The 24,606-nt window shown below is 46.7% G+C and overlaps 1 protein-coding gene and 1 non-coding gene across 3 annotated transcripts; one reads left to right on the forward strand and one right to left on the reverse strand.

Annotated features, from left to right (window-relative positions):
• Positions 1-466: 466 nt before the first annotated feature.
• On the reverse strand, positions 467-18,801 carry RFC2 (replication factor C subunit 2). 2 transcript variants are annotated; one of them, XM_028530111.2, is made up of 11 exons: positions 18,664-18,801; positions 16,120-16,189; positions 13,955-13,996; positions 13,519-13,625; positions 9,970-10,071; positions 8,884-8,984; positions 5,327-5,484; positions 5,033-5,098; positions 3,552-3,632; positions 2,248-2,361; positions 467-883 (listed from the first exon to the last, which is right to left on the reverse strand). In XM_028530111.2, exons 1-11 carry the CDS (start codon positions 18,768-18,770, stop codon positions 773-775), a joined length of 1,059 nt encoding a protein of 352 aa, XP_028385912.1. In that variant the 5' UTR covers positions 18,771-18,801; the 3' UTR covers positions 467-772. The 2 variants fall into 2 exon arrangements, with proteins under 2 accessions (XP_028385912.1, XP_035876727.1); XM_036020834.1 differs by lacking the exon at positions 3,552-3,632.
• On the forward strand, positions 11,951-12,056 carry LOC114514059. Its single transcript, XR_003685901.1, has one exon. It is a non-coding gene; the product is annotated as a U6 spliceosomal RNA (small nuclear RNA).
• Positions 18,802-24,606: the final 5,805 nt, after the last annotated feature.

Here is a 24,606-nt window from a genome sequence, read left to right on the forward strand (position 1 = left end):
GACCACCTAACACCACCATCAGAAAGTGACGCCCGCAGTTTGCTTCGGAACAATCCCAGAGTGGGCTAGGGTGGTGGGATGCAGAGGAAACAAGGTTGGCCGTGTGTTGGTATAACTTTAAGATGGATGATGAATATGCGAAGGCTCACTGTAGCACTCTTTTATGTACAATTGATATTTTTCATAAAAAAAATAGTACCTTGATAAAAAGAAAGGAGGGGGAGGAAGGGAAGGAGGAGGAAGAAGAAATTCTACAAGTTAATGTAAAATTCACTGAGAAATTCTAAAGCACCAAGCACTGCATAAGAAAAGGTGACATGGCGGGAGTTTTTCTAAACAGCCAGTCCTGCTGCATGTGGACCGTCCTCCAGGTTCTAGAACTCAGACTGGCTTGAGCAGTCTACCACACAAATCACCTTCTCTACCTGCAGCATGCAAGGGGCGCACAGAGAGACAGGAAGCTGGCTTTCTTTGCAGCCGTGCATTGCCACACCATCAACGACAACGTTGTGTGGTTTTATTAGCTAAAATGCCAACATATGCCCAGACTGGGTGACATGCCCTGGAGGTTCTCTGGGGCCTTTCCCGCCACCACGTTCCTGAGCCTGGGGCTGAACACAGATGCTCTGCGGGTGTGCGGGGGCACCAGGAAGGCCGTGCCGCACGAAAGAAAGGTGAGTTCCATGGCAGCCTGGGCAGCATTTTCTTCTAAGGCAGAACCCCGGGACTGCTGTCCTTCAGGGACTCTCATAACCTGCCCAATGAGTCCACTCTAACTGGCCACCGGGGCCATTGTCTTCTGACACAGCCGGGCCAGCAGCCCTGACATCTGCAGAAGGGAGTTCACACCTTCTGCTATCTTCATGTGAGTGTATCCAATTTCCTGAAAAACATAGCAAATTTAAATCGGGTTAAGTGAGGGAGGAATTTGTTTATTTTTAATCTGTACCAATGGTTTACTCAAAATTGATGCAATGAACTCAAACTCCAACTAAAAAATGAACTTTAAATTGTCCTGGATTATCTTTAACTAAAAGTTCAATTTATTTCCTAAAAGGATATTGATACTTCTTTGCAAAATACTGTTAATTCAAAGAAAGTCAATATTAAAATATTTATAAAACATATACCTGATAAAAGATTTGCATCCAGAATATATAAAGAACTCTCAAAACTCTTACTAGGTTAATAAGAAAACAACCCTTCCCAGCCAGGGTACATTTTTGGGTTGCAGGCCATAACCCCCAGCAACCGCACATTGATGTTTCTCTCTCTCTCTCCCTCCCTCCCTTCCCTCTCTAAAAATAAATAAATAAAATATTTTTAAAAATTAAAAAAAACACAAAAAAACAACAACCCAATTAAAAACCTGGTAGATTTGAGCAGATGCTTCATCAAAGATTTTGAATGGCAAATAAGCACATGAAACAGTGCCTGACATCATCAGTGGCTGGGAAATGCAAACCAAAGCCATGGGGTACCACTACACACCTATTCAAATGACTGTGAAGAACCAGCAAGTGCTCCAAGGGCTGGCTGGGATGTGCGTCAGCTCAGATGCTCACGCACAGGGCTGGTCGGATGCAAAATGCAACAGCCGCTTTGGAAGACGGTTTGGCAGTTTCTTCTAAAGTTAAACTTGCACTTACCATTTGACCAAACAATCTCACCTCCATGCAGTGGAACACTACTCAGCACTAAAAAGGAACGACCCACTGACACTTTCAGCAAAAACATGAGTAAGTCCAAACTGCATTTAGCTAAGTAAAAAAGCCAGACTCAAAAGACTATGATTTTGTTTGATTCCATCTGGATGGCGTCCTGGAGGATTCTGCCCCCAAACGGAGAGCAGACTGGTGGTTTCCAGGTGCTGGAGGTGGGGAAATGACTACAAAGGGGCATGTCAGTTTGAGGGGTTAGAGTTGTGTGTACAGGACTGAATGTTTTGTCAACGGAATGCCCCAGGAGACCAAATTTTACTCAATGTAAATTATACTTCAATTAATCTGACCTTAAAGATAAATAAACAAACCTCTAAAGAGGAGAGTCATCCTCAGGAAGAGTAGGGCGCTGGCGGGCAGACTGGCTTAAGCAAACTCCCAGCCCCCAGGACAAGCAGCCACCCGCCTCCATTGTAGTCGGGAACGCTCACCGAGCATCCTTCTGGTGCCCGGACGTGAGTAAACCCAAGAAAGCCACAGGGCCCCGCATTCTTGAGGACTGAGGCCCGGCTGTGCTCTCACTGACCTTAATGAACTCCAGTTTCAAGTATTCTGCCATTTGGAAGGTTTTGCACACTCGAAAAATGTTGCCAATGATGTCTTCTGGTGAATAGCCCAGATGCCACAGGTGGGCGAGAATCTGGACAAAAGAGGGCATCTGTAAATGACAAGGATACTCGGGGGAAATGAATTTAAGTCACACTGGCCTTGGCCTGTCACACTGCTAGGAGCGGACAGACCATCCTACCAAACCCAAGAGATTCTGAGAATCGGCTGAACACTGTGGACCTGTGGGCCACACCCTCTGTATTGTGTGGGGATAATGTAACTGGTTTTCCCAGCAGACAGAAAGATAATATTGCAAATGTTTCAAAATACATGACAAGGTCTGCTACCACCCTGAGGCTCTTTAAATGCTTTATTAATCATCCCCAGAGCAGAAATAGTAGAACCCTGTATCTGCCATGCTTTCCCTAGCTACGAGTCCTAACGCTCCGTCTGCAGGAGCAGCCCTCAGCACGCCCTGACCAGGGCAGAGATTACAGCAGTGGTCCCAGCCCCTGCCTTCTTGATCCCCAGTCCACCCCATCTGGACCACAGGGTCTGGAATCAGTTGTTCTTGCCTTTGCTTGGTTGTGTTGGGGTAAATTCAGGGCGTGGGGAAGCTCCGGGCACCTAAACCTGAAGGCTTCCCTCAGGCCCACTCAGTGATCTAGTCCTGGTACCTGGGTCTCTGCCTGTCTCCCTGCCTTGCACTTCACTTTCACATTGGGTCTAGCCCTGCCCTAAACTTAGTCAACTTCTAGCCTAATCGAATGGGAGCAGGGAAACCCCGCAGTGGCCAATGGCCTCAGATCACACCACTGCCACCCACGTGATTTGAGAGTCACTTGAACCCCAAAGGTGCCCACTGGAACCTGCTCACAGGACCAGACTCTGTAATTAGGCCAGAAACCTCCTGGGCTCTCCTCTCCTGGCCGACTGGGGACTACTGGGTCCCAGGATGCCCATGTTCCTCGGGAGGGTGGTGGGGAAGTCTCCCCTTAACAGAGACAGATGGCTTCACCGCAAAGTAAGGAGTTGGGCTGGTCCTTCCTCCCGTGTTAGGTGCAGAGAATATAATTATAGCACAAACACATGTCTGAATACCGGGTCTACCACTTTTAAACAGTGTGATGCACACAGAGAAGGGGGTTTAGCCTCTACCATGGTTTTCTCATTGGTAGGGTATACGTAGCATCTTTTTAAGAACTAAGGGGAGCTCCCTCAGCCTGCTCAAGAAGAGATAGGTCCCTCACAGATCAGGGTGTGGGGCAGGAGGAAGCAGACCTTGTAAGCTTCGTCGATATTGGCATTCACACAGTGCTGGATCATCTCCTTCACCAGCAGAGGGTGCGGCTCGTCGCAGACCTGACCAAACCAAAAAGAAGTGGCTGAGGGCACCACCTGAGGACCCCAGACACACCAACTTCTGGGCGATTTATGTGACCAACTTTCCTACTTGTTTTTCATCAAATTCTCTAGCAAACAGAAGCAGGTTGGGGAAAGCCACTCACCACCAAACAAGGCACCAAGTAAAAAGAATACGATGTCGACCTATCACAGTGAGGAGAGCTTCCGACACCATGTTACCAATTTATCCAACAGAAGATGAATCAACAAGGGCCACTGACGAATCTCTGCTCGGGGGCAGCTTCAAAGTCATTGTAAGTCACATCTCAGACCACCCGGCTGATCCCTTGCTCAGAACCACTTAGAACCCACTTAAGATGTAGGAGATCTTTCAGGCCAGTCTCCCACTGGAATCCCAATTGGCTTTCCCAGGACAGGGTCCCCCAGCCTCAGTGTGACCCGTGGAGCTGCCTGGTAAGTGCTGTGGCAGCCATCCCCAAGACCAAAGGCTGCCTCCGCCACCGGCCTCAGATCCCAGCATCTAGCACAGCATCAACATGTAAATCTAAATGAGAGCCTCCTGATGCCTCAGCATAGTGCCTACAGCTACCTTTGGCCTTCTCGCCCCAGTTCAATTAACTGCCCTCAGAAGTCCTGGTTTCCAGGGTCCACAATGCTCTGGAATTCCAGGGGGACACGAGACCCTAAGTGTCACTACCAGTGATTGAGCAAGTTCCCCTCAAGTGTCCTTGAGTGTGCATCACTGCCAGGGTCTAAGCAGAGGCTTTTGGCACAGCTGTCTTCACCCAAACACCCGGTAAGAAAGGGCTATAGACGGAACACATGGACCGCCCTACCCAATTCTTACCCCCATTAAGGGGAAAATCAGATGCCGAGCTATCAGATACGGCAGTTTTCAAAAGTATTCCCAAAAGAAAAATCCTTTGCCAATGTGGGAGAGGGAGAGTCTTTTGGCTCAGCTTTGAAGAGATGTCGTACGCCCCGCAGGCGCCGGAAGTGCTGAGGGGAAGGCACCGTGCTCTCCCGTGCTCCCTCCTGGCCTCCGGCAGCTGGGTGGTCTCGGGCAGGCCACCTGAGCTGCTTCCTTAGCTGCAAAATGCCGATGAGAACCTGTGTGTGCAGGGCTTCTGAGAGGCTCAGAGCATGCGAGGAAAGCCCCCAGCACTTGCATCTGTCTCACGCTGGGGGCATCCCGAGTCCCTCCCAACTCCCCAGGGTGGGGAGGACAGTGGACAGACTGGAGCCAGGCAAGCTCCCCACCCGCGGAGGGCGAGCCCCGGCACAGCGGTGATGCGGAGTCTGTCCCCTTCCGGCCAGGATCGTCCCACCTCCACTCCACAGGCCCCTGCAGATAAACAGGGTTTTCGCATGCTGTGATGCCCACACCAGTCTTGTACCTTGAACACATTCTCGCTGTTGATGAAGCCGAATCCCGAGAAAGTAGACTGCAAGTTGTTCAATGCCTGTTGAGGAACACACACACATCGAGGCTGATATTTGACCTCGGCCCTTCCCCATCCCTCTTAGCTGAACACCCTCCTGGCAAGCCTGCTCTCCGTCAGCCCAAGGCCCCAGCGCTCGTCCCTCTGGCTATGCTCGGCTCAGTGCCGCTGGCACTCCCCTCTTCCCCCTAAAATAAGGGGCTTGGCACACACGGGAGGTCCGCGCCTCATGGCCGGGACCGCACACACCTGCCTCATGTCTCCCTGGGCGGTGAAGATAATGGCTTCCAGACCGTCATCAGTGTACTGCACTTTCTCCTTCTCGATCACGGTCAGTAACCTCGCGAGGATCTGGGCGTCGGTCAGCTTTGTGTAGCGGAGGACTGCGCACCGGGACTGGATGGGCTCTGAATGAGACAGGACGCGGGTGAGGCTCCCAGGCAAGGAGGGTGTCGGCCTGCTGGCTCCTTAGTTACTGGGATGCAGCTGCACAACCCGCGCGGCCCAGCCATGCTGGCGCCACTCTCTCTACCCAGCAGGCGCTCACCACTGATTGACTGATTGGGGTTAAATTTCAAAATATCAACCAATAAGCAACAAGAGAGGCCTCAACCAGCACTGCCTGGGACGACCTAGGCTGCCCACGGCTTCCAGAAGGGAAAGATCCTCCAACACAGAGACCTCCACGTGCCACAGCCCACAGGTGGGCAAGTGCCGGCCCAGGTGGACCCAAGATTACCCCGTGTCTGCTGAACATCAGGGCCCTTCTGGGGAGGTCATAGCCTAGCCAGCTGGGTAAGCACAAGACACCTGTGTGGTTTCTTTAAAGATCCACAGAGATTGGATTCTGACTGCATCCCCGCAGGGCTGGGAACCACTAGACAAACACATGCAGAATTCTGGAAGCTGTCCTTGACCCCAGGTTTGGACTATGACAACAGCTTCTCCAAGCCCCAGTCTGGTCTCTCTGCTGCCACAATGGCCGGCCTCAGACTGTTTTGATCTGTCACCTCTTCCTGCCAAAGCTAGCCCTTCAGTAGCCCCCCGAAGTACAGAGCAGTTCACCTCTCACCCTTGTATGTAAAATCTTCTGCAGACCTCACCTGTCTCAACTCTCCTAACTCCATGCCTGGGACCTCCTCTCCTGCAACAACAGACTTTGCATCTCCTGGAGGGCTCTGGCCACCTAGGGCGTTCTTTCCTCCAGTTCCTTCCCATTGAAACCCCAACCATCAACAGAAGCTCCTTTCAAACGCCCTCCTCATGCAGCCGGCCTGGATCTCCCCAGCCTGCAGTTATCTCCCTTCCTTCGTTCACACTTTTCAGGGAACTTATTCCTGTTTGCTTATTTCCATTAAAGAAACCAGTTAGCACCCCAGGTTTTGGGGACACATTGGATAAATATTATGATGAGGTCCTGGCTCCTCAGAGCCTAGGTTTTATGGGATGGAGGAGATATGAGCAAGAACATTATAACTCAGTAAGACAGGGCCTTGGCAGAAGTTTCTCAGAACAGCTCTGGGAACCCTGGCCAGATGGTGTGATCAACTCAGCCTGATGGAGCTTCTCAGTGGAGAAGCTGGGTTTTGGGGGACGAGGCTTTTAGCCCGGAAAGGCAGAAGGAATAGCACAAACGTGAGAGTGAAGACAGGGCCGGGGGCTGGGGAAGGGTAAGACTGCCCTGTGTGGGGGTGAAAGGAGATGAGGCTGTGGGCACAGGACTCTGTTAGCCTGGGGTGGGCTGGGAGGCGGAGGCATGGCTGCTGTACAGGCATCGGGAGGCCACCAGAGGGTTAAGCAGGGGAGTGGCAGGGTCATGTGTGCTGAGATGACCCTGGCAGCCGGCTCAGGTGCAAGAGAAGCTGGGAGAACACTGCACCAGGGAAGGGGAGAGACAGTGAGGCCAGACCTGGGGTGGAAGAGGGTAGGGGTTTGCAACACTGGGGAGGACTTTATTTGGGGCGGGGCTGGCTGTGGTGTGAGCACACGGAGGAGGACCTGGGGTGGGTGGCGGCCAGCTGTGCGGGCAGCCCCTCTCCTGTCCACGCACGAGCTCCTGCGGGGCTGGGCCAGAGCCTCACACGGACCTGAGGCCTCTGCAGTGCCTTGTGCAGAGTACATACTGGGTACACATCTGCCTGGGGGGAACTTCAAAAAGCAGCTTTCCTAAGAGTTAGTCCAGCTCAACTTATTTGAAAGCAGGAAGCCTCAAAACTGAAACTTATTTGCATATTTGGCTTATTAGCAAAGATGAGAAAGATCAGTTTGGAACTGAGTCCATATTTTAAAGCAATTAATATTCCAACTACACTATAAATTTCCTGCAGTAGATTTTTATCTTTTGAGAAGTCCCCAAGCTGAATTCCCAGGATTTAAATACATGTGAGAATAAGGGAGCTGCAGCCTTCCTCAAAGAAAGTAAGCCTCTCTCTCAACTGTATGGCTCCAGGAACCAAAGTGAGACTCAGCTACTAAGTTTCAAAAATCAACTCCGCAGCAATCTGATCACAAGCCATTTCCTCTAATGCTAGAAAGAAATTCCTATAGAGATTTCATTTATGTTTGCTATATCCTTTTAAAAATTAAAAATAATCCAAGACCTGTATCACAGACATCACTTCATAAAGAGGGAGGGCCGGAGCTTTCTCCAACAACTGCAGTTTCAAATCACCGTAACTCATTAACACCCAGGCCTACGCAATGTGTGTGGGGTGGGGGTCTCTAAGCACAGGACCTCCCCCGCCCGCACAGAGTTCTCTCAGCACTGGCTAAGGAGACAAACCACATACACGTCTGTCAGTCAAGAACTTTTAGTACAGTTTCCTTCACCACACTGTTGATGTCTTGAAGGCAGAGAATGTTTCTCATGAAATTTTGTATGTTCTGCATCAGTGGTACCCAACAGCTAGTGGGAACAAAGTAAATGCTTGTTGAATGAATGGCTGAATAAACTAATGAACAAATAATGACCATCTAGAAAAACTAAAAATGGCATAAAGGATTCCTAGTAACTTGAGGAGCCTGCCACCCCTGTGGGGGTGTCATAGTTGGTGACCAGCTTGTCGGCAGCAGCACACAATGGCCGGGTGGAGCAGGGGCAGTCAGAGAGCTGAGCTCACACAGGCTGGGGTCTAGCATGGGGGACGTGAAGCAAGGGCAGGGGGACAAGAGAACTGTGAGGAATGGTGAGAGAGGGCGAGCGAGCACTGGACTATGCCTGCAGTCATTATCAGAAAGGGAAGGATGTGAAACCACCAGGAAGTTGAGACACAGAGACAGGAAGGCTCAAAGCAGTGAGAAGACAGATTGATGAGAGGGAGGGAGCAAAGGAACTGGCAGGACAAATGCCAGGTCGGAGAGAAGACTCCGAGGTAAGGTCTCACATGTGAGGCAACTCCCGGTAACGAGCAAGCCCCGTGTGCAGACACAGTGCGTGCCACGCACTCAGACACACAGAAAGTGCAAGAACGTGTCTGGAGAGGGGCAGTGACTATGACACTGCACAGGATGTCAAAATGTCATGTGTGCCTGCAATGGTGCAAGAGTCAGAAAGACGTAGGGTTCCAATCCCAGCTTCCACTTGCTGTGTAACTCTGGGCAAATTGCTCAACCTCTCTGTGCTCCAGTTTTCTCATCTCTAATGTGGAGCTAATAATACCTCTGCAAATAACTATATAAGAATAAAGGAAAAAGATGAGGTACAGTGCTCAGCTCACAATAGGCAATCAAAAAGTTCCTACTCATCTGCTGCTGAAGAGCCAAATGAGCACCAGGTGGACCCCGAGCTGCCCAGAGCTGACCCTCACCTATGATTTTATCCGAAGCATTGCAAGCAAGAGCAAAGCGAGTCGTTTTGGAGTAGATTTCCATGGTTCTCCTCAAGGCTTGCTGGGCTCCATCAGTCATGCTGAGAAGAGAAACATTAAGTTTGCAACCACACCCAGGGCCCACAGGATACAAACACTCCCCACAGAGCCTGGGAACTGACCTGACTGAGCATGCTCAGCCTCTCCTCAGGACCCCAGCTTGGTCTTAAATGGACAGGCTGCACACAGGCACAGGAAGGGGGCTCTGCAGCCAGGCTGCCTGGGCTCACCTCGCAGCTCCTGCCTCTGCTAGTTTTGGGACCACAGGCAAATTATCTGAGCCCCAGTGTCATCACCTATAAGTAGATGATTCTGCCTACTTCAGAGGGTTGTGATGACAACTAAATGAGGTAATAACGTGTAAAGTGTTTAGCAGAGCACCTATGATAACATAAATGCTTATATATAATTGCTCAATAAATGTTAACTGCTATTATTGCTATAATGTTACAGTAAAATAGGGTAAGGTGCATTGTACTCTAATATGGAAATTATAAACAATGTTCCAAACAAGATTATAATAATGTAGAACATTGCTTTTTATGTTAAAATGAAAAACAAGAATACAAAATTTATATTATGATCTCAAATATGTAAAAATGGATAGTGTAGAAAAAGAAAATAAAGCAGGATATTAACATTTTCTAAGTTTTCTTCAAAGAATGAGTTACTTTTTTTAATGTCATTGGCTGTACAACATTGCGAGTATCCTAAATGCCACTGATTATAAACTAAAATGGTTAAAATGGTAAATTTTATATTATGTGTATTTCACAATTAAAAAATAATATTTAAATAATTCATAGAAGTGATGCTGCTGGAACAAACACATCAACTGACTGTCTTAGCCAACTGTTTGGAAGTTACTCAATTAAGACAGGTTTGGGGCTCAGGCCGCCTATTAAATTGCTTTTGAAGACGAGCGAACACACAACAGTGCCAAGGTAGGAGCTTTTCCTCCCGATTTAGTAAAGCCCGATAACAGATTTAGAGATCAAGGTCAAAACGTCTGGCAAAGCACTCTACCTGTCTGCTTCATCCAGGATGATGATCTTGTGCCGCCCTTTGGGGAGGGTGACTTTCTGCTGGGCGAACATTTTGATTTTGTTCCTCACGACGTCGATGCCCCTGAAATGAGGAGCCGGCACTTCACCCGCCTTCTGAGGCAAACCCGCGACCTCCCGGGCACTCCCGACCCGCAGCGTCCTCGGGAACCCAGCTCTGGCTCCAGGTTTCCTTTTCAGGAAATCCTAACTATTTATAAGAACTGAAATTTCATCACTTTTATTCCTTCTTGAAGGTCTTCAGAAGTACAAAAAAATTGACTTACTACTTAAAATACAATAAACTCATTATGTAATTACCTATGGGTCCACTGAATCATTTTATAACCAGATATATTTTAAGGTTTGTTTTTTTTTTAAAGATTTTATTTATTTATTTTTAGAGAGGGAAGGGAGGGAGATAGAGAGAGAGAGAGAGATCAATGTGCGGTTGCTGGGGGTTATGGCCTGCAACCCAGGAATGTACCCTGGCTGGGAATCAAACCTGGGACACTTTGGTTCCCAGCCCGCGCTCAATCCACTGAGCTACACCAGCCAGGGTGATATTTTAAGGTTTTAACGACCTTATTCTTCCTGTATCTTGAAACTGTTTAGTTTTATTTTTTATTTTTTTAATTTTTTTTATTATTATTTTTTAAAGATTTTCTTTATTTATTTTTAGAGAGGGAAGGGAAGGAGATAGAGAGAGAGAGAGAAACATCAATGTGCGGTTGCTGGGGGTCATGGCCTGCAACCCAGGAATGTACCCTGGCTGGGAATCGAACCTGGGACACTTTGGTTCCCAGCCCGCACTCAATCCACTGAGCTACACCAGCCAGGGTTAGTTTTTTTTTTTTAAGATTTTATTTATTTATTTTTTTAGAGAGGGAAGGGAGGGAGGGGGGGAGAGGGAGAGGGAGAGGGAGAGTGGGGGAGAGAGAGAGAGAGAGAGAGAGAGAGAGAGAGAGAGAGAAACATCAATGTGCGGTTGCTGGGGGTTCTGGCCTGCAACCCAGGAATGTACCCTGGCTGGGTATCGAACCTGGGACACTTTGGTTCCCAGCCCATGCTCAATCCACTGAGCTACGCCAGCCAGAGCTCGAAACTGTTTTAGTTCTTATCATCCCTTTAATTATTCCACCATTATTTATCAATTATTCTCAACTATACTAAAAGTAACTAAAATAATTTTTTAAAAAAACGAACGAATGAAATGGGGGGGGGGGGTTGGGATGGGGGTAAAAGGCAGAAAACTGTTCTTGAACAACAATTAAAATAAAAATTAAAAACAAAAAAACGAAAGAATGATAGATTTACCCAGAAGAATAATACAATATTAGGGGGAGGAATGCTATTACTATCATCTCAGCTTTCATTTTCAAAAAAGATTTAAAAAATATATTTTATGTATTTATTTTTAAAGACTGGGGAAGGGGCGGAGAAAGAGAGGGAGAGAAACATCAGTGTGTGAGGGAAACGTCAGTTGGCTGCCTCTGCACACCCCCAGCTGGTGACCTGGCCCACGACCCAGGCATGCACCCTGACTGGGTATCAAACAACAAGCTACCTCTCCCTTTGTGGGACGACGCTCAATCAGCTAACTGAGCCACACCAGCCAGGGCTGATTCTTTATTTTTTTATTGTGTTATTTGCTGTACTGCACTGTCTTTCTAAAAGATACAAAAGATCAGATATATCATCTTTGCTCCTTTTTAAAGATTTCATTGACCAAAACTTAAAGAAAAAATCAAAACTTTTTATTTTCCATCTACAGTGTCAAAGAGAAAAAAAGGACAAAGGAAGATCTTTCATAATTATTGGACAAATCAGAAAATGACTGCAAAGAAGCAAAAAGCTCTCTAGACTCTCATGATGGTGACATTGGTCCTGTAAGCAACATTTCTACTGTCTCCTCAGATGCCAAAATCCTAGGTGAATTTTCTCAAATGTAAGAGCCAAGGAGTGTGTTCACTTTGGCAGCACGTACACAAAAACTGGACAAAACAGAGAACGTTACCATAGCTCCTGCATAAGGATGACATGGAAATCTGTGAAACGTTCTGTAGTTTTAAAAGCAGAGAGTCACCGGGCTGTGATGCACAGCACAGGGAACACAGTCAGTGACACCAAACAACCCCCGGGGTGTCAGAGGGCACTGGACTTGCCACGGCGGTCACTTCACTAGGTATACAGAGGTTGAATAACCACACTGTACACCTGAAACTAATATAATATTGTATGGTAACTGTGTTTTAATACAAATAAATTTAAAAAAAAAAGAATCAAGGAGTGAACTATATGTTTCTGAGGACAAAAACTAAATGTATTTTCATGCAGCTGGTCTCTCAACAGGAAGGACTTCGCTCCCCAGTACACTACAAGAACTTGGACCTTTGGTTTCGATACAAGAACACGTGACGGTACTCTTTCATTGTCGGTGACGTGCGTACACTAACACTCACAGGCTGCACTTTGTAAGTGATCAAAAGCTGAAGGCAGGTCTGTACATAAAGGTGACTAGAAAGAAACAGATGATATAGAAATGGGAAAAAAGTCATTGTATCAATCACTTAAATAGGTGTTTAAAAATCTAAAACTGAAAATATTTACAACTATGGGCCATTCTTTCTTCAACAAAATTACGAGTCACCAAAGATTTCAAAAATAGTGAGTTTGATGATGCAAGTGGGAGAAGAACAAGAGATAAGGATAAAAATCAGCATTGACATCCTGGCTGGTGTGGCTCACTTGCTTGGAGCATTGTCCCATGAACCAAAAAGTCCAGGGTTTGATTCCCAGTTAGGGTGCATGCCTAGGTTGCAGGTTTGGTCCCCAGTAATGGTGTGTACAAGAGGCAGCCGATTGATGTTTCTCTCTCACATTGATGTTTATTTCTCCCTTCTCCTTTACTCCTGAAAGTAGTAAACTCCTTCTCTTCCCCCCCTCACTAAAAACAAAACACACATGTACACAATCAATAAGCACATCCTCAGGTGAGAAATTAAAACAAAACAGGCCTTCGAACCAAAGGGTCACCAGTTCAATCTCCAGTTGGGGCCCATGCCTGGGTTGTGGGCCAGGTCCCCGGTGGGGGATGTGTGAGAGACAACCACACATTGACATTTCTCTCCCTCTCTTTCTCCTTCCCTTCCCCTTTCTCTAAAAATAAATAAAGTCTTAAAAAAAAAAGGTCTAGATATAGGCTGCACAACAATGTGAAAATACTTAACACTTCGGAACTGTACACTTAAAAATGAGTAAGATGGTAAATTTTATGGTATGTGTATTTTACCACAATTAAAAGTAGTATTTTAAATTTCCATTAAAAAAAGTAAGCTGTCATGTCAAGTGCCTGTGATGCCACCCCGACGAGCAAGCAATTCCCATTCACTCTCACTGGGCAGGGTTAAAGAAAAATACCAAGCTGGCCAGGCAAGCTCCATGTACAACACAGCACAGAAAAAAGGCTGTTTCTATAACAATTCAACATGTACGACACTCACTGCCCTTCAGTCCTAACTCCCAGGTGTACCTGTCATTTGAGGCATTGAGTTCCAACACAGCATCCTTGAGAGCTGGACCCAGAAGGGCTCGTGCCAAACACAGGATGCTAGTAGTTTTGCCAGTTCCTGGGGGGCCCTAGGAGAGAGATCTCCAGTAAGTGCTTCAAGCCAACAGAACGAACTTAACACAACTTCCTGATTTATTGCTCGCCACTTTTCTGCATTCACCTCCCCCTCGAACCCTCAACCCCAGCCCACAGAACACACTAAATCAATAGAGCAGCCAGCCCATAGGCCTGCTGACCAACTAGGGTGAAATGTTTCCCTTTGCAGAGGGGAATATAAGGGCTCTAGGGGGTAATGGGCTTCTCTGAGGAGGAAGCTCTGTGCACAAGAATCACTTCCGAGGGAAGCAAAAATGAGACCTTAAGACACCCACCAGGGCTGCCAGGACTGAGTACTTACAGCAATGATAATATTGGGCACATTCCCTTCTCGTGCAAAGACCTGAAGGAAGAAATGCCTGTTACAACTGGTTAACGTATAAACCGCAAGGGGCAAGGCCTCCCCAGCCACGCGCAGGCCTGTGCAGTTATCACGGCTACAGGTTTCTCCACGTGGACGCCCCATGGAGCTCTCACCTCAGCATATTCACACCTGAATTCACACCTGAGGCCTCACCCACATTTCCCCTTTCATGGAATGTCAGTGCCAACCTGTCACCCAAGCCAGGAGCCTGGAGTCACTGTCACCCTTGACTGGGCCTTCCTCCTCACCCCACACAGCACCTTCGTTACAAAGGCTTCGTCATCCCTCGTCTCCTGGCCGGTAATCTTGCTTCACTCCCATCCACTTCCCATGCTGTAACCACAGCCAGTTTCCCCAAACACACATCTAACTGATGCACTTTTACCTGACTGAGACCCTTGGGCACCTCTTTACTGCTCTCGACATGAAACCCAAACTTCCTTCCTTCCTCATTTATTTATTTTTATTGAATTGATTGGGGTGACACTGCTTAATAAAATTCTATGGGTTTAGGTGTATAATTCTACAGTCAATCATCTGTATACTGTACTGTGTGTTTGCCACCCCAAGGCAGGTCTCCCCCCATCACCACTTACCCCCCCACACCCTCTTCCACCTGCCCCACCCTTCCCCTCTGGTAGTCAGCATGCTGTTGTCTGTGTCTATGAGGGTTTTTTCCCTTATTCCCTTCACCTTAATGATTTCACTCATATATAGAATCTAATGAATAAAATAAACCAACAAACAAAATAGAAACAGAGCCACAGATAGAGAAGAGACTGACAGCTGTCGGGGAGCAGGGTGAAGGGCTATGAGGCTGACTGAAAAAAGTGAAGGGAGCTGGGAGTTTTCTAATGTAAACTGAGGGGTGTGCTAGGCTGGCTTCATGAAGGCCACACTCTTAAACATGGCTCATGAGGCCCTGCCCACCGTGCCAGGTCATTTCTCACACACCCCAATAAATGCACTCTATGGCCTTGCTAACAGTGGGGCTTGTGGTCCAGCAGCACCAGCGTCCCCTGGGAGCTTGTTAGAAATGCAGAACCTGGCCCCACTCCAGAACTACGGCACCAGAATCTGCATTTTAACAAGATCCCCAGGCAATTCAAATGCCCATTTATGCCTGCAAATTAGCACTCCAATCAAATGGCACTCCCCCACACAAGACAATCCAAGCTTTCTCACCTCAGGGCCTTTGCACATGCTATTCCAGCTACCTCTTCTTTCTTCACCCTTCCCCTCCAAGTCTGGCTAACTCCCTCCCTAGCTTTGGTATTACTTCTTTCACTTGGGAACGCAGACACTGTGAATTTAACTCCTCCCTGAACTTTCCCCATGTGTTCCTGCAGCACCCTGTACCTCCTCTGGCAGAGTGCTCATCACGTCGTTGCCTGCTGACTTTAATGCTGCCCTGTTAGATTAAGGATCTTACTCGGGCAAGAATCGTGTCTATTCTGTTCACCATTATATCAATAGTTCCTACCGCCGTCCCATATCTGTCCCAGAGAACATACTCAAAGATTTGCAAAATGAATAAATTTGTAAAATAAGTACTTTGCTAGCTATTAAATTCTAAGCCCCATTATGACAAAGATCGTCTCTGTCATGTCTCAAATAGTTGGGCTTTTAGATTCTGCTTAAAGACCTCTAGAGCTAGGAATTCAAAGCTTGCTCTACTGCTAAGCATTTCTATCTGTCCATTTTGAAGCCACCTGCCTTGTCACGCAGTCCCTCTAGTCAAGGGTTGGTAAACTAGGGTGAACGGGGAATGGGGGGATTAGGGCAATCCACCTTGAGGCCTGTTTTTATAAGCCCCCTAGCTAAGAATGACTTCCACATTTTTAAGGGATTGTGTAAAAACTAAACAAGGAGCCCTGCTTGGTATGGCTCACTGGACTGAGTGCAGGCCTGTGAACCCAAACGTTCCAGGCTCGATTCTGTGTCAGGGCACATGCCTGGGTTGCAAGCCGGGTCCCTGATGGGGGGCGAGCAAGAGGCAACCAACTGAGGTTTCTCTCACACATTGATATTCCTCTCCCTATTTCTCTCCCTGTTCCCCACTCTCTAAAAATAAATAAATACGATAAAAAAAAATCACCTACCTCCAGTCTGCTTACAGTATCTTCATTCCCGACAATTTCATTCAACTTTACTGGTCTATATTTCTCAACCCTGTTTGTAAGAAAATGTATAAAGATGTTGACACAGCCATTTTTATGCTACACAAAAGAAAGCAGCAAAGGGTAGCAATCCTGAGAGCTTTGTCAGATGATATATATGTATATCAAAAATATAGTAAAAATATACCAAATGGCAGCAGGTTTTAAATTTAAGGGTGTGCTGAAATGCCATTTGAAAAATGCATGAGGATTACACACCAAGGCTTCAAACTCACCACAGCAAAAAAACAAACAAAAAAAACCCTGCTGTTGCTAGAGAAGGACCAGAGCAAGCCATCTGGACCAATGTGACACTGTGCAGAAACAGAGTCTGCCCATCACAAAAGAGGTCCAGCACACATAGCACTGACATCATTTCACCTGACACAGGTGCAGCCAAGCCCCCTTCTCATCCCTTGCCTGCCAGTTTCTGCAGACTTAGTGAGGTGCACAGCAGGGCTGGCTAGACAGAGACTATAAGCCTATCCTGTGACCCTGTTGAAGTGAACAGGCTAGTGGCTTAGTCAAACCAATACTTCTCTTTTGCAAGCTATGCTATGCGAGAAAGTTATTTTCTTCAGCAAGAACAGAAGTGAAAACCGATTTGTAATGATTTGACCATCAGGACTTCCAATACTCCATCCTTTGCAATACTCCCTGATGTGCAATATTATGCTGGTTGTGCTCCAGAAGCAACTGCATGCAAAGCTTTTTTGTCACATACTATAGGAAAGAAAAAGACAGGTCTTCTCTAAGACTAGCAAATAGAGCATGTTGGTTCCTACTCATTTATTCTTCATACTCAGCCCCTTCCAGGTGCCAGCCACTGTGGAAGGAGTTAGAGATCACAAGGGGAGGAAAGCAACAATACACAGATAAACAAGACATGGTTATTGCTTTCCCAGTGGCAGGGAGATAGAGCTTAGCAAGTCCTATTACATGCTAAACTGGTTATAGAAGCCAAGGGCTGTGGAAGCCCAGAGGAGGGAGAAAATCACCACCTGGGAAATTTAGGAGCTGAAATCTGAGCTGGATCATAGATGCTCCATCTACCTGAAAGTTTTCTCCAGTCATGACTTACTCCCTCAGATCAGGTCTTTGCTCAAATGTTATCTTATCAAAAGCCTTCCCTGAACACCATAGCAATTTACTCCACAGCACTTGTCACTATCAAATATACTATATAGCTACTTGTTTATTTTTTATTGTCTTTATCAAATGTAAGCTCCATGACAGCAGAGTTTGTTTTGCTAACTGAAATATCCTAAGCATGTAGTGTTGTGCATGAAAAATATGTTAGTGTAGCTCAGCGGATTGAGTGCTGACCTGAGAACTGAAAGGTCACTGGGTCAATTCCCAGTCAGGACACATGCCTGGGTTGCAGGCCAGGTCCCCAGTTGAGGATGTGTGAGAGGCCACTAATCAATGTATCTCTCACACACTGATGTTTCTCTCCCTCCCTTCCCCTCTCTGTAAATTTTTTAGAAGTTTTTTATATATATAAAGATATATATATATATCAATATACAGATATATATATATATATACTCAGCCACATATGTAATTTTAAACTTTCTGGTAGCCACGTTTAAAAAGGTAAAAAGAAAACAGATAAAATTAATTTTACTAATATAATCTATTGAATCTAACATGCTCAAAATAGTCATTCTCAACGTGTAATCAATATAAAAATTACTGAGTTTTTCTTAATACTAAGTCCTCAAAATCCTGGTGTATAGTCTACATTTATAGCCCATCTCAATTTGGGCTAGCCTCATTTGCAGGGCTCAAGAGACTCCCGTTGCTACTGGCTGTGGGGCTGCACAGCACTGCTGTAAATATTCCAATAATCCATACCACGCTCCATTTAGGTTATCTGCTGTCATCCAGAAGAGGGGTGGGCTAGAGGGATGGGAATACACAGAGTGTACACCACTGCAGGATGTAAACCATTACCATGAGCCGTGGAGAGTTCTGAGAGGTGCTTTCAGGGCGTGGGACCGAGCAGAGCGCCTGCACCATACCTGTGTCAGGGGCAGGTGACTTCCCAAAATCACCATTTCCTCCCAGCTACCTATGATGCTACTATTTAAAGCAAGCAAGCCACAGAAAGGAGACGGGTGCCATTTGCACACAACCCGTAGTTCCGAACCTGCATTCGACACTTCCCGCCAAGTGGCCATCAGATTCGTCCTTGGCCTAGCGCTGAGTGGGTGGTCACAGGGGGTTGCTAAGACCACGGTTCCCCATGTTCTGACCGACACTCCGTTTCCAGAGGTCAGACCGTCTACTCTAGATCCTGGGTGGGCTTAGCGACCCACATCCCTCGCCCTCTCCAAATAATCTCTAAGACGCCACCCTGGAGCCTCCTGCTTCGCTCAGATGTCCCCCGAAGTAACTCTGGCCCCTGAGTTCTCCCGGGACACGACCCGCCTCTTGCCCACCTACACTTCCAGAGCACCCATTATCTATGGCCTGTGCCCTCACCACGGCAGCTCGTAGTGGCCGGCGCTGCCAGGCGCCCTGCTAGGGGCCGGGGCAGGATCCTGGGACCCAGGGTCTGCCGACTCACTGCTGTTCTCCTGCACCTCCATTCTCCCGCCGCCTCTTCCCGCCGCCCGAGGCCCCGCCCCAGCACGCAATCACGTGAGCCCCGCCTCGGGGACGCGGGGGACACCGGAAGCAGGAGGAAGCCTTGCGTCCGTCCCTTTCTGCGTCTGCGCAGAGGACACCGGCCTGGCGAGTTGTCAGTTGCCTGAGGCCGCGGTTGCTATGGGAAACCTGACCTCTGCCCGTGAGAAAGAGGAAGGCGAGACCAGACCGCGTAGCTTTCCGAGAAGGCAGGTCGCACCGGGAAGGGACGTTCGGCGGTTTTCCTCCTTGTGTGACTCGCTGGGAGGCACTCTCCGCGCGGCCAGTAGAACAGCTGCGCCTAGATGGGGCCGCGCGCCCTGGCAGGCCTGGCGGGAAAGGAGCCTGTTGCTTGTGCAGAGAGGAGCAGGGTTCTGTGGATAGTCAGTCCAAATGCACGACCTGCGGCGGAAACAGACAAGGACTGACGTCCAGCAGTGCTGAGCGGCAGAAAGCCGACGTCTGGAACCTGCTGGTGCCCAGTTTTCCCGATCGCTCAGATGTTTCAGTGCAATACTAGCTCCTAGTGGGTGGGCTCCTGCGTGCACCCTGGAACTTGACGTTTATTAGCATGGAAGTCTCACAATGCAACAAGATGGGAATTACTCCCATTTTGCAGAGGAGGCAATTGTCCCTCTGTAAGATATGTCTCGGTATCATTTCAGAGAAATAGGTACCTCATATTCACAGGCGATTCGAGCATTCTTTTGGCTGGCTTTCTATCTATTTTACTAATGTTTCCTTCCATACCTCAAATTTATAATAATAATGAACAATAAGTAAAAATATAAACAATGATTGTCATTTACTATTACCTGAAATCCTTTAGTGGTAGGTAAGGGGCCAGGAGAAAGCAAAGGAGAGAAATATCTGGGATTGGGTAAAAAGGCAAGATAAAGAAACACATACTTCTTTTACATTGGTGGGTACAAGATGGTTAATAACAAACATTTTATAGCACATAGAGGTGGTATTGGGGCAACAAGATGACAGTGAGGGGTTCTGTGGTCTCATGCTCTCATGCTAGCAATTGTGCCTTAAGGAGTCTGGAAAAGAAAATTACTGTGACATTTCAAAGGTATGCAATCTTAGATGAAAAAAAGTAGACTCGGTTAAGGTAAAGACTGATCTTTGTCAAGGAAGCTACAGGCCTTGACATGACTTCCCACTGTGACCCTCCCTTAGTTAGGAATGTTTATGTTTACTAACCTATCATGCCTGAACTGGTCAGGCTTAGTATGTGGCCCCCTTTTTTTTAAAGATTTTCTTTTTTTTTTTAAAGATTTTACTTATTTTTAGACAGAGGGGAAAGGAGGGAGAAAGAGAGAGGGAAACATCAGTGTGTGGTTGCCTCCCAAACACCCCCCCAACTGGGGACCCAGCTCGCAACCCAGCAGGTACCCTGATCTGGGAATCGAACCAGTGACCCCTTGGTTCACAGGCCAGCACTCAGTCCACTGAGCTACACCACCCAGGACTATGGCCCCTTTTTCATTCACAATATATAACAGGTAGAAGATCTTGTCTTCTAGGTGATTGATTAGTAACTCAAATAAATATGGGCTCCAGAATCTGTATTGTAGGTGATTGTTTTTCTCTTTTTATCCCTAGCTTTTTAGTTTTCCTCCCCCCCAAAAAGCCTTGCCCGTGATGGAAATTTCCTGGGGAAGACAATATTGCTGTTGTATTTATTTTCCATGTGTAAATTCTGTGCTTCATCTTTCCAACCTGCGTGTTTAGCTCCTTGAGGACTTGGTACTTGCCCCTAATTCCTAGTTTCTTCCCTTGCACATGGCAGGCACGGAGCTGATGTCTGTGGGTTGCTCATTCCAGTTATGCTGCCAGGCCAGCAAGGGCCCAGCAGCAGGCACAATTCACAATTGTGTTCTGTGCGATGGGACGAGAACACGTGCTTTCCCATTCTTTTCAAGTTATTGCCAATTGGCAGAAACCTCAAATGACTCAAATTCTGAAGCAGTTTGTTTTAATGATGGTAATTAAAGTTTCCAGGTTCAGAACTTACTCAGTGTTTTTCTTCTTTTATATGATTCGGAAAAAGTGCTTGAGGTTGGCTGGCTCTCTTCTGTTACCCTTTGAACTAATGGAGCCATCTTGCATATTTTTAGTTCATTAATTTTTACATTGATTTTAGAGACAGAGAGTGATGGAGAGATAGAAACATTGATTTTTTTGTGCCACTTATTAACACATTCATTGGTTGATTCTTGCATGTGCCCTGACTGGGGATCAAACCCACAACCTTGGCCTGTCAGGACAATGCTCTCACCCACTGAGCTACCCAGCCAGGGCCACTCTTGCATATTTTTAACATCACTCTTCACAGGTCCTTTATTTCTCTGAAGGAGAAAATGTAAATTTTTCTTGAAATAATAAACTTCTCCTAAAATGTCTCTTTGTGGTTTTCCCTTGGGATTGTTTCCACGTGGTAATAACATTCATATTTCCCTTAGAGTCAGCTATGACACCTGCACACCTCCCACCACACACACTGGATGTTTGTGATGAGAAACTAAACATTCTCACCCTGGCTGGTATGGCTCAGTGGATTGAGCATGGGCCTGTGAACCAAAGTCCCCTGTTGGATTCCCAGTCAGGGTACATTCCTGGGTTGTGGGCAAGGTCCCTGGTTGGGGGCGTGTGAGAGGCAACCACGCATTGATGTTTCTCTCCCTCTCTTTCTCCCTCCCCTCCCCTCTCTCTAAAAATAAATAAAGTCTTAAAAAAAGAACCTAAACATTATCAATAAATGTAGAAAACAGTGCACAATTCTTTCTTCTTTCATGATTCTTTTCCAAAAAGCCCCTATCTGCAAGAGGCCTATTGGCACTCCTAGCACTCTGCTTTCGCTATTGTGCCTGGAATGCCAGGAGGATCAGAGGAGGTGACCTTTGGGACAGAACTGCACTATCAGGACATTTTTATTTTCCCTAGACTGAGCCTTCTGTGACTTGCTGGACTTGGGCCCAGACAGAGCTAAGAGCTTAAGAATGCCAGTCCTCCCCTAGGGCCACACGCACCCCTAGAGCCACACGGCACCCCCGGGGCCACACCGCAGGCAGGGAGTGCTGGGGAAACCACAGGCTTTTGTGAAAGAGCAAAGATGAACCAAAGTGAATTCCTACTCTTCCCACCAAACGAGCCTGTGAAATCCCAGGACACTGAATTCACCACTAGGCTAAGCTTCCAGATTATTTTCTCACAAGAGGGCAATTAGCTACACAAAAGAGGAAAGACTGGAAAGGAGAGAAAATTGAAAACAAAATCTTTACTTAAAGCCAGAGCCTTCCAATCAAATTATCACATGGGACAGACAACAAGTCTTGGTTAAAATGACACCTTGACTTTTACCGGCGGATGATAGCCCACTTCCCCTGTTGCTGGATGGAGTTGAAAATCTGGTGGCATCTCAAAACCAGGACTGCTGGCTACTCCTGCTTCCCACCCACCCATTGGCCCAGAATGTTGGACCTGCTTGATGCTGTTTTCCTTGTTTACACTGAGTTTTTAAAAAATCACTTGTTTTCTAGTGCATTTCTTTATTAATTTTAGCTATTGTTTTAAGATGGTGATACTATTACTAAAATAATTGTTTTCTCTCGTACACCGAATGTTCCATCACCATTAGACTTTTTCTGACATTCTTATTAGCATTTTCAGCATTAAAAGGCTCATTATGTAATGAAAAAGCGTATTTCCTAAATATATCTAGAGTGTAAAACTTGGTCATTTGGGTAACATGTGTCCTCATGAATCGCTCTGAATAGGTTTGTAGAGTTTGGAAGCTGGTTTAGCCTGACTCTTAGTTTCTGTGTTTAACTAATACTGATGTAGTGCCTGCAGCCACTGTGATGGACACAGGATGTGTGAACAGAGCAAGCTTCTGGCCCTCAAGTAGCTTACAGACACCAAGCAGCCAAACATACTTTTACTTCATTATCATGATGATGTGTTAGAAAGGCACTGATTGATTGTTAGGATATCAGCAATTGGGTTCCGCTCCACCTGGGAGATCAGAAAGTGCTTTGCTGGGGACAGGCATTAGATGCAAGACCTGAGATCTGAACAGCTGTTGGCTTTGCCTGGAAGGCACCTCCTAACACCCTCCCTGTCTCTCACTGCTCTCTTCCCTATCACCTTGTTTATTTCTTTATTGTACTCATCCACAGTCTGTAATTACCTGGGTTTATTGCCTTGTTTATTGATTGTCCCCACCTCCAGAATGGAAGCTGTTTGAGAAAGGGAACGAACTCTGCCCAGGTCACTATGATGCCCTGCTGCCTATACAGCTGGCCCAGCGTAGCTGTGCCCTTTGTGCTGAAGGGGTGAATGACTGACTGACGGCGAGGGTGGAGCAGCAGTGGTCAGGTCAGTCCTGGACAAGTCGGGGTGGGGTTGGGGAGAGATGAGCCTAGGGTAGCACAAGAGCAATGAGCCCCTGGAGGAGGTGAGGTGAAGCTACCTGACCTGGTTTACGCTGTAGACCACTCTTGTTGTCACGTGGCAAGTGGCCTGGAGGGAGGCAAGGGTGCGTGTGGGGTCAGGTGTATAGGAGTGTTTGCTCTTGTGTTGTGATCTTTTAATCTCAAAGTTTTACATTATAAAACATTTCAAGCATACTGAAAATAACATCACCACTCATGTGCTCACTGTCAAGACAGCTATTAAAATTTTGCCTCCATTTTTAAAAAAAGAAATACAACACAGAGAACACAGCTCTCTGCTGTGTCCTCTTCTCTTTCCTTTCTCACTCGCTCTTTACAGAAGAGGAAACTGAGGCACAAAGAGGCCCCCTGGTGTCTCTTGGTGAGTAGGGGAAGACTGACTCTAGACTAGGTGGTCTGAACCTGGAGCCTATGTGTTTTATAAACTTTTATACTTTGATGAGACTTAGATTATCTGTTAACATGACATATTATTATTTGGTGAGTGTGGTGGATTTTAAAAATTTCCATAAATTGAATCATTCTATGAATAACTCAGTTTGTTTTGTTTTTCACTTCACATGATGTTTTTGAGGTTTATCTAATCAGTATATTTCACCTCAGAGAATGTAAAATTGTCTCTTTTGTTCAGTGCCTGGCATGGAGTAGGTGCTCAATAAAAACTTGCTGAAGGAATTCACTTGTTTTCTGCCATAGCGTATTCCACTGTGTTTCTGAGACAGTTTCTCTAGAGTAAATGCCTAGAGAGAGAATTATCAGGTCCCAGGTAAGGGCATCTCCAATTTAATAAGGATCATTAAAATGACTTTCTGCAGAAGGTCTCCAGACAAATCCTCACAGAATACTCAAGGTCAAGGTGGAATAAAAATCTCCCTTTCCACCACCCTCACCCTCATACACTTGATTCCCATCTCCCGGGCCTCCTTGCTCTAAATGAGAAAGCCCGTGGACATCCTCACCCCAGGGCCTTTGCACTCACTCTTCCCTTGGATGTCCATGTGGCTTGCCCCTGCCTCATTCTGGTCTGTGCTTGGTGTCATCTACTCATTGAGGCTTCCCTGCTTCCCACCAGTTCTTTTCCTCTCTATACTGCTTTCCCTTTTCTATAACATATGCCTCTAGCTGTCAGGGTATTATGTATGTATTGAATGTGTCCCCCATTGGAATAGATTTCACAATGCAAGGATTTTCTCTGTCAACCCCTGCTATTGTCAGTGCCCCGAATAGTGAGTGCTGGACCTTTTGCAGACACTGATGAATGTTTTCACATCAGTGGATAATCTCAGGGAGTTTCAGAAGTACAGACATGATGAAGAAAATAAAGATTTTGTATTAG

Source organism: Phyllostomus discolor, chromosome 3 (genome assembly GCF_004126475.2).
Source record: "Phyllostomus discolor isolate MPI-MPIP mPhyDis1 chromosome 3, mPhyDis1.pri.v3, whole genome shotgun sequence".
NCBI lineage: Eukaryota > Metazoa > Chordata > Mammalia > Chiroptera > Phyllostomidae > Phyllostomus > Phyllostomus discolor.